This window comes from Vulpes lagopus, chromosome 11 (assembly GCF_018345385.1).
Source record: "Vulpes lagopus strain Blue_001 chromosome 11, ASM1834538v1, whole genome shotgun sequence".
Classification (NCBI taxonomy): Eukaryota; Metazoa; Chordata; class Mammalia; order Carnivora; family Canidae; genus Vulpes; species Vulpes lagopus.
The window spans coordinates 89,531,255-89,540,921 of record NC_054834.1 but is presented as its reverse complement, the minus strand read 5'-3'; the positions used below and the strand labels follow the sequence as shown (position 1 = coordinate 89,540,921).

Genomic DNA, 9,667 nt, shown 5'->3' with positions numbered 1-9,667 from the left:
TGACCCTGGGAGATTCCCCGTCGGATGCTCTAAGCGCTTCCCCCTTTCCAGCCCCTTGCACCAGCTTCTCAGACTCACTGCTGGAATTCACGCGCGTCCATCCTCTTTGCCACCATCTCGGCCTCCTGTTCTGCAAAGTCATCAGGGAACATTTAACCAAAGCTCTCAGTAATCGACTCTGCTAAGACCCTGGAAAAGTTTTTGGTTTGCTTGGTTTCCCGTTTAAATTAGAAGCCTGACGCAGACGGTGTGCACTGGGAGAGGAGGAGGGGGAGGGGGGACAGATGCGGCGGGTTCCCGGCGCCCCCCCGCCCCCCCGGGCGGGCCTCACCTCCCAGCGCAGGTGCCGCGGCCAAGGCGGTGCGCGGACCCAGGGCGCGGCCGGGCCTCGACGCCCGGAGCCTCCCGCCCCAGCCCCCGGAGCAAGGCGGCCCGGGCCGCGGGCTCCAGCCGGTGCAGCGGGCTCCCGGGGCGCTCGAACCTTCCAGGCGCCGAGGACTCGGCTGCAGCCATGGGCTACCAGGCGCAGGGGCCCGACGTGCCTCGGCAGGTAACGCTCCGGAGCCGGCCCGCGTCGCCTTCCCTCAGCCCGCCCTGGGACCCCGACTTGCCCTCGGTCCGGCTGAGCACCGGGAAAGGGCTCCGGGGAAAAGGGTTTGCCTCCCTCCGACGTTTTTTTTGATTGGCAGATGCTTTCCAGGGTGACCCCAATCGCGCCCGACCAATGCAGGCTCCCCGGGGACCCCCTGTGCCCCAGGCTCCCCAGCGGACCCCCTGTGCCCAGGCTCCCCAGAGGACCCCCTGTGCCCCAGGCTCCCCAGCGGACCCCCTGTGCCCCAGGCTCCCCAGCGGACCCCCTGTGCCCAGGCTCCCCAGAGGACCCCCTGTGCCCCAGGCTCCCCAGAGGACCCCCTGTGCCCCAGGCTCCCCAGAGGACCCCCTGTGCCCCAGGCTCCCCAGAGGACCCCCTGTGCCCCAGGCTCCCCAGCGGACCCCCTGTGCCCCAGGCTCCCCAGCGGACCCCCTGTGCCCCAGGCTCCCCAGCGGACCCCCTGTGCCCCAGGCTCCCCAGAGGACCCCCTGTGCCCCAGGCTCCCCAGCGGACCCCCTGTGCCCAGGCTCCCCAGAGGACCCCCTGTGCCCCAGGCTCCCCAGAGGACCCCCTGTGCCCCAGGCTCCCCAGCGGACCCCCTGTGCCCCAGGCTCCCCAGCGGACCCCCTGTGCCCCAGGCTCCCCAGCGGACCCCCTGTGCCCCAGGCTCCCCAGCGGACCCCCTGTGCCCAGGCTCCCCAGCGGACCCCCTGTGCCCAGGCTCCCCAGAGGACCCCCTGTGCCCAGGCTCCCCAGCGGACCCCCTGTGCCCCAGGCTCCCCAGAGGACCCCCTGTGCCCCAGGCTCCCCAGAGGACCCCGTGTGCCCCAGGCTCCCCAGAGGACCCCGTGTGCCCCAGGCTCCCCAGCGGACCCCCTGTGCCCCAGGCTCCCCAGAGGACCCCCTGTGCCCCAGGCTCCCCAGAGGACCCCCTGTGCCCAGGCTCCCCAGCGGACCCCCTGTGCCCCAGGCTCCCCAGAGGACCCCCTGTGCCCCAGGCTCCCCAGAGGACCCCCTGTGCCCCAGGCTCCCCAGAGGACCCCCTGTGCCCAGGCTCCCCAGCGGACCCCCTGTGCCCCAGGCTCCCCAGCGGACCCCGTGTGCCCCAGGCTCCCCAGCGGACCCCCTGTGCCCCAGGCTCCCCAGAGGACCCCCTGTGCCCCAGGCTCCCCAGCGGACCCCGTGTGCTCCAGGCTCCCCAGCGGACCCCGGACTCGCGATCCCCTCGATCCCGCCGCGGGCCTGGTTCGGGCGCCGCCGAGGCTGGGACACCCGCCTGCGTGGGGTGCGGCGCCCGCTGAATCAGCTCTGCTGCTCCCCTCCGAGCCCGAACTGACCATTATTTCCCTGTCGCCCTGGACATTGCCGATGATTACTGCTAACGTCCAGGGGGTGTCCTCCACTCTAGATTTCTCTGACACTTTTCCGATTTTTTTTTTTGACCATTTAATTGAGTATATGTCATTGCCATTTTATATGTTAAAACCAGAGCCACCTAGATGACAGAGAAGCTCTCATTTCTGAACATGGGCACAAAGGGAAAACTTGTCGTCAGTGCACGGCTGTTTTTAATGTTGTCAACTCGATTATAGGATCTGGTATGATAGGTAAGTGTTGTTTTGTTTTAGATTTTAAGTGAAAAGATGAAATTTAAGACTTACCATGTTGCTACTAGTCACTGATTATTTTTAAGTAAAAAATCTTAAATAATAAAATTGATTATTTTTTCCTCATTAAACCTTCCCCCCCCCCCCATTGTAACAATGTGCATCACAACAGTGTCTTTCATGCGAAAGGTGGGGATGTGATTCATTCTTTTTCCTCATGTGAGAGCATCCTCCACATGTGGTAGGTTAAAGTGGAACTGCCTATGGGATATGCTGGATTTATTTTTATAGGCTAGGTGGTCAATTGATAATGCTACCTAATGTACTTTTCCCTCTTGCTGAAGTGTCCACCATTACCTGAACCACCTTTCTATGACCTTTTAGAGTATAAATCTCCAGATATTTGGAAGTATTGGAGGTACCTAAGTGTAATCTAAAAACATAACAATCTTGTGGAAAATTAAATCATACAGTATTTCCTTACCTATCTATAGTTTTAATTTTTAAGTACAAACTTACTTTGATATATTAATTTTAAGTGTCATTTAGTCAATAAGTAGATATTGGTGAAAAACGAAAAAATATAAATTTTTCTTAACAAAGGAGCCAAATAATAAGAATTGAAAGAAATGAGCAGCTCATATTTTCTCAATGTGAAGCAAGGGGAAAGTTCTGACAAAATTAAGTGTGTTGCATTATCATAATTAAGGCAATTATTTTTTCAGTGCTAATTATTCTTTTTTTTTTTTTTTTTAGATGTTATTTATTTATTTGAGAGACAGCAGAAGCAGGGGGAGCTGCTGAGGGAGAGGGAGAAGCAGTTGCACAGGGAGCCTGATGCAGGGCTTGACACCAGCACCCTGGGATCATGATCTGAGCTGAAGCCAGACATTTAAGTGACTGAACAACCCAGGCACCCCTAATTATTCTTTTTTTTAAGATTTTATTTATTTATTCATGAGAGACACACAGAGAGAGGCAGAGACAGGCAGAGTGAGAAGCAGGCTCCATGCGGGGAGCCCAATGTGGGACTCGATCCTGGGACCCCAGGATCACACCCTGGGCAGAAGTTGGCGTTAAACCGCTGAGCCACTCAGGCTGCCCTAATTATTCTTTTTTTTTTTTTTAAACATCCAATTTAAGAAAAAGTAAAGGTAAAAACAACATCCTGCCCTATTCATTGAGAACACTACCTTTTCCTGTAAAGCTTTGCATTTTAGTTACAGTCGTCATTGATTATTTATTGGAATTGCATTACTTTTTTCACCTTTTGCAAGCTGATGTGTTTCCTGATGTTGTTTCCAAATAACAGGCACTTCTCTTTAATGGCACATAAGATAGAAGTATGTGAGGCCAGGTAACCAAGTAGGGGCAAAGACTTGCTTGAATTTCTGCCCCCATGAACCAGGGAGGTGTTGGCGCTCTCCTTGGCAAAATTCCAGAGTTCATTCCCCATGTGAACACTTTAAGCTAATTCATGTCAGCAACATAAAAAGTACCTCTTAATTATGTTCAGCAGAGTTTTTAAGGGAAACGTTTCTAGAGAATAAAAATTCTGAATGGATATAGTTTAAATATGTTTTTAGCTTAAATATTTTCTTGCCCTTAATATAAAATTGACCATTTCAGGGTATCCCTGGGTGGCGCAGTGGTTTGGCGCCTGCCTTTGGCCCAAGGCCCGATCCTGGAGGCCCCGGATCGAGTCCCACGTCGGGCTCCCGGTGCATGGAGCCTGCTTTTCCCTCTGCCTGTGTCTCTGCCTCTCTCTCTCTCTCTCCCTCTCTCTCTCTGTGTGTGTGTGACTATCATAAATAAATACAAAAAAAATTTTTAAATTGACCATTTCATAAGAAATACGTCTATATACCCCTTCAGCTTTATAAAAAATACTTCTGGTGCACCTACGTGGCTCAGTCGGTTAAGCGTCTGCCTTCGGCTCAGGTCATGATCTCAGGGTCCTGGGATGGAGCCCCACATGGGGAATCCCTGCCCAGCTTCTCCCTCTCCCCCAATCCTCCCCACTGCCCCTGAGCTCTCTCTCTCTCTCTCTCTCTCTCTCTCAAATGAATAAGTAAAATTTAAAAAAAATAAATAATAAATGATACAAAATACTTTTTCCTTCTCATTTTTCTCTCCTAGTTACCTACTTCGATTCCAGAGTCAGTCCTTCTTCATATCCCATAACCCTTTTGTGCTCTTATTACCCTCTTTGCTTTCCCAGCTAGCTTATAAGGAAAGCTCTGGGTCATTACTTTCTATATATTCAAGGATATTCCCCCCTCACCCTGAAGCGAACATTATTTGTGTGAACTGGCATCTGTTTTTCATTGTCGCTTTCTTATTCCTATTCCATCACCTCATAAACTTGCTCTCTTGATGTGTCCTTAGCTTGCATTTTATTCTGAAATAGTATTAAAATGCTAACATTTGAATAGCCATGTGCACTGTTTACAACCATGTGCTATGAATATGTCAATTTACTTAGCCTGTTATATACAGGAATTGGGAGAAAGCCTCCATATTTCTATATGTTTTATTAATGTAATGGGTGGGGCATTTTATATTTTCCCAGGATTACCTTATTCAATGAAGCAAGCCGGCCTTCCTCTGGGAATATTGCTTTTATTTGGTGTTTCATATGTTACAGGTAAAATACTATGTGATTGCGTTTTCCTGCAACTTAAGTAGTGCAATGATGATTACACACACACACACACAAAATAACTGAATCTCCTAATTAGGAAGTGCATCAAATACTCCTAAAGAATTTGGACATTTGTGTCTGAGATTTACTTTTCCTGCGAATGTTCTGAACAGATTAGAAAAGCATCATATATTACCAAGCCTAAATCCTTTTCATGTGACTTTTACACCTTATGCAGAGTGGTAGGTGGGGGAGCCATCTTAAAGGCTGATGAGGGCTGAAAGACACTGCTTTGAAAATACAGACATCAGGCCTTCTTTCTCTATCACGTCTCTTCTGCTCCCCCCCGCCCGCTTGTCATGTAGTGTTCATTCACACTCACCTTTTGCCACTCCTCCATCTGAGTGTGCGCTTTACAAACCATAATGATCTCCTCCTCCTGCGGGTCTCTTCCCTGGTCGGAAGTCACCCCACCACCTCACCTCATGACAATCACAGGGTCCTTCCTCTACCTTAGGATCACTGTGAAAAAGGCAGTGATCACAAAGAGACAGCACCTGCAGTGGTGGTTTTTATGGTGACTACTATGTGTGGTCACTTAGGTGCCTTTTTTCCAGGGACTGCACACCTCAGCCTTGTTGTCAAACCATTGACCTGGCTCTCAATGGCGCCACCTTCCTGTAAGGTTATGATGTCCAGTCACCATTTCCCCACAGCCCGCAGCCAATGACTGACTGATAGAGAACACCTGGGTGGCTTAGCAGTTGAGCCTCTGCCTTTGGCTCAGGGCGTGATCCTGGGGTCCTGGGATCGAGTCCCACGTCGGGCTCCCTGCATGGAGCCTGCTTCTCCCTCTGCCTGTGTCTCTGCCTCTTTCTCTGTATCTCATAAATAAATAAATAAATTCTTAAAAAAAAAAAAAAAAAAGGAAACACAAAAGCTGCGTGTCCCCGGCCCACATGTACACACCTTCCCTGCCACTCCCCTTCCCACCCCCCAGGAGAGGCCAGTGCGTGTTGCAGGTGCAGCTACTCTCCACCTGAGGCCACCTCGGTGCTGAACTGTTTCCCCTGCCCTATCCCCATTCTCCCGAGAGCACTCCCTCAAGTCCCCTGCCTAAGAATCTCTGACCCACCTCTGCTTCTGGAGACCCTGAGCTAGATGCTGTGGCCTCATAAAATCTCAGTTTTCCAAGACCAGCCTGTAACTGCCATTTGTTTCCCTCAGGCTGAGGAAGAGAATAAAGCATGCTATAGATTCCAAAGTCAGAGCTGCAGAAGCACTGGACGGCCTTGCTCCCTTCTTTCCTCTCACCAACTATTCTCCCCAAACCTATGGGGCTTTGAGCTTCTACAGCTCTTACTTTGTAGCTTAAGACCCATAACTTAGCTTAAGACCCATAACTTAGTAACGCGGGACCTGTAACACTGTGCTTATTCAGGGTTGTTGGTGTTTAAAAATTGCACTCTATTCATGAGAACATTCATCACACTAAAAAACCCATTCAAGGATTACCCTTGTCCTTTTTAATTTCCTGTTTCCTAGTAAGTCAGCACTGACTATAATTAATTTCCACCCAGGCATAATAACCATGACTTATTTAAGTACATTGTAAACATTTATGTACACTGTAAACCAGTAGATAGAAGAAAATTTAAAAATATGTATCACCAAAGAATTAAATACTCCAGGTGAATTAACAGTTTACTAAAGCCAAGTCACATTATACAGAGGTAAATATGAAATAATATGAATAGTTTCTCAACTAATATTATGCATAAACTTATGCAATGACAGTGAGCAGCCTTTTGCAAAGTCGTATTTTGCTAATTTATTAATCGGTAGAAATTAGTTACTCTTGTTAGTTCAGTTGCATGATCAAAATCTTAAGCAACTCTGATGAATAAAGGATGACCACACAGAAGCAAAAAAATTTATAGACTATGATTCATTTTATTTCTTAATTAGGCTTTTAAGAGGAAAATCTGCAATTAGGGTACAGTATTGAATTTTTCTTTAAATGACACTGCAATTACACAATGGTTTTTCTCTGTGATTGTTCTTTTGTCTTTTTAAGGCCTCTAATGAGATATGTCCAGTTCAGCAGTTTTTCTAAGTTCAGTTTTCATGGTTTTGACATGTTGGAGAATAAGAACAAATTATTGACAACAAATGTTTTCTCTTAATTTACTTTAAGATTTTCATATTTGTTTATTAGAGTATAATAATTTTTATTGTTCAAACACACATACTGATTTAAAAGAAAATTTTTATGTTGAATGACATGGACTCATTCATGGATTTATCTAAAATTTGCATGCCATATATTTAAAGTGAACAAATGGGACGCCTGGGTGGCTCAGCGGTTGAGCGTCTGCCTTCAGCTCAGGACGTGATCTTGGAGTCCTGGGATCGAGTCCTGTCGGGCTCCTGCAGGGGACCTGCTTCTCCCTCTGCCTGTGTCTCTGCTTCTCTCTCTTTCTCTGTGTCTCTCATGAATAAATAAATAAAATCTTTAAAAAAAATAAAGTGGACAAAATGTTATAGTGATTGATACTTCAGATTCCTTTTTTAAATAAAGATTTTATTTATTTATTCATGACAGACACAGAGAAAGAGAGACAGAGGGAGAAGCAGGCTCCATACAGGGAGCCCGATGTGGGACTCAATCCTGGGTCTCCAGGATCACACCCTGGGCTGAAGGCGGCGCTAAACTGCTGAGCCACTAGGGTTGCCCTGATATTTCAGATACCTAAAGCTCTTAAGATATATATTTATAGCTTGTACTTTATAAGTAGAAAAACACATTTATTATAAATTCTTTATATATATAGAGAGAGACTAATTCTTAATAAATTGTTAACTTTAAGCAATGGATTTTGAACTTTTATAAAAATCAGCATTCTCATCCCAAGCATATAGTTCTTCACCAAAACTTCACAACATCTATGAAACTGATCCCATACTCTCTGTGACTGAGGTCCTCATTCATCCTCTTCCTTGGTCAATAAGTTGCTGTTGAGTTTTCCGCCCTTTAGCATCTGTCCATTTCCTGATGAGTCTTCCATATTGCTGAAGAACTACCTTCATAAAACCTCAGTTTGGGGGACACCTGGGTGGCTCAGTGGTTGAGCATCTGCCTTTAGCATGATCCTGGAGTCCCAGGAACGAGTCCCACATCAGGTTCCCCACAGGGAGCCTGCTTCTCCCTTTGCCTGTGTCTCTGCCTCTTTCTCTCTGTCTTTAAAAACAAAACAAAACCTCATTTTGGTCTCTCTCAGGTTTCCAATCAAGGCATTCTAAGAAGAACATTATTCCTGCCTGTATGAAGCTCACAATGTAGTGTCAGGCAGACAAAAACAGAATTATAATACTTTATGGAAAATACCATAATAAAAATATGTACAAGATGAGAGGGATATTGGCATTTAACCTAGTTTCAAAAGAGAAGGCATATTTTGGGGCTAAGAGACACCTCCACTGACTGTTTATGAGTGAGCAAAGAAAATGGAAGGGTACTCTAAGCAGATGGAAATGTGGAGATGCAAAAGGGAATTGTGTGAGTGATTCCATCTGCTAAAGCATAGGGTTGATGTTTCTAAGTGGAAAGAGAGGAAGTCAGAGGTTTACAGAGGCATTTATGAAGGCTCCCACGTAATGATAATCATTACCACTTCCTGAGGACTGGTTTGGTGCTGAGCATGATGCAACCACTGCACTTAATCCTTCCAACTCCATGAAGTAGGTATTCATGTTCTAATTTTATGGAGAAGGAAATTGAGACTTTAACAGGTTAAACCATTGGCTAATGTCAACGGTTACTGGCAACAGAGTTGAAAGTTAAGTACATGGATTTTGGAGCCAGACAACCAGGATCTGAGTCCCAACTCTTCCCTTCTAGCTCTGTTAAGTTCAGCTATTTGTTTAACCTTCTGTGACTCACTTTTCTCATCTATTAAAGGGAGACTTGATGTAATAATTTCACTTAGACTTGTTGTGAAGCTTAAACAAGTTAAAACTCTAAAATAAAGTAGATTAGAGATTAGAAATGAGGGGATACCAATGAATAATTTATAATGCAATAGTTAATGGATTTGGTGACTGAAAGAATGTAGCAGGTGATGGATAATGAGAAATCTAGGGTGATGCTCAAATTTCTGTTGGTACTACTCACAGTTTGGAAAAATATAGTTGGAGAACCAGGTTCCTGAATTTATATATTTATGTAAATTAGAATTTGGACATTTAAAATGAAGATGTCTATGTGATCTCCAAGATAAAATGTTTGTTAGATTAAGATTTAGGAGGTATCAATTGGATTTATCAACTTGGAGCTCATTGGTGAATTTGTTCAAAGAAGATTCAGTGATGTGGGAGGAATCAAGGTGGAAAGCATATTGCAATGATTTCTATTTTCTTCTTTGTATTTGAGTGCATCTCCAAATTATTTAAAGGAGTAAAAAATCAACTGTGGTGGAAGCATGAGCGAGAGAAGAGAAAAAATAAGAATCACTCCCTGTGCATAGCTGTGTACCCAGTACAACTTCAGTGTCATTCATTAAGTGCTCAAAAAACATTGAGTTAAGTGAAAAAAAAAAAGGGAGAGATTAACTTTTAATTATATAATTTATGTATATTTGTGTCTTCAATTCCAACTGTAAAATTAGAGCTTGAGTCTTTAAAATGTAAGTTAAAAAAATTCTTGGAGTTGTCTCTTAACCATAATACAAAGTTACTAGTTCTACTTTGTTATAAAACAAATGATCTGAAAAAAAAAAACAAACAAAACAAATGATCTGATTCTCCTCAATGTATTTTTTTCTG

At 45.8% G+C, this 9,667-nt stretch overlaps 1 protein-coding gene across 1 annotated transcript in view; it reads left to right on the top strand.

The window, feature by feature from the left end:
• The first annotated feature begins 369 nt into the window (after positions 1-369).
• Positions 370-9,667, top strand: part of SLC38A11 (solute carrier family 38 member 11) — a 55,987-nt gene continuing 46,689 nt past the window's right edge. The window contains exons 1-3 of the mRNA XM_041774048.1: positions 370-550; positions 2,082-2,199; positions 4,772-4,846. Of these exons, the coding sequence (XP_041629982.1) occupies positions 512-550; positions 2,082-2,199; positions 4,772-4,846 (232 nt within the window). The 5' untranslated portion in view covers positions 370-511. The remainder of the gene's footprint in view (positions 551-2,081; positions 2,200-4,771; positions 4,847-9,667) is intronic.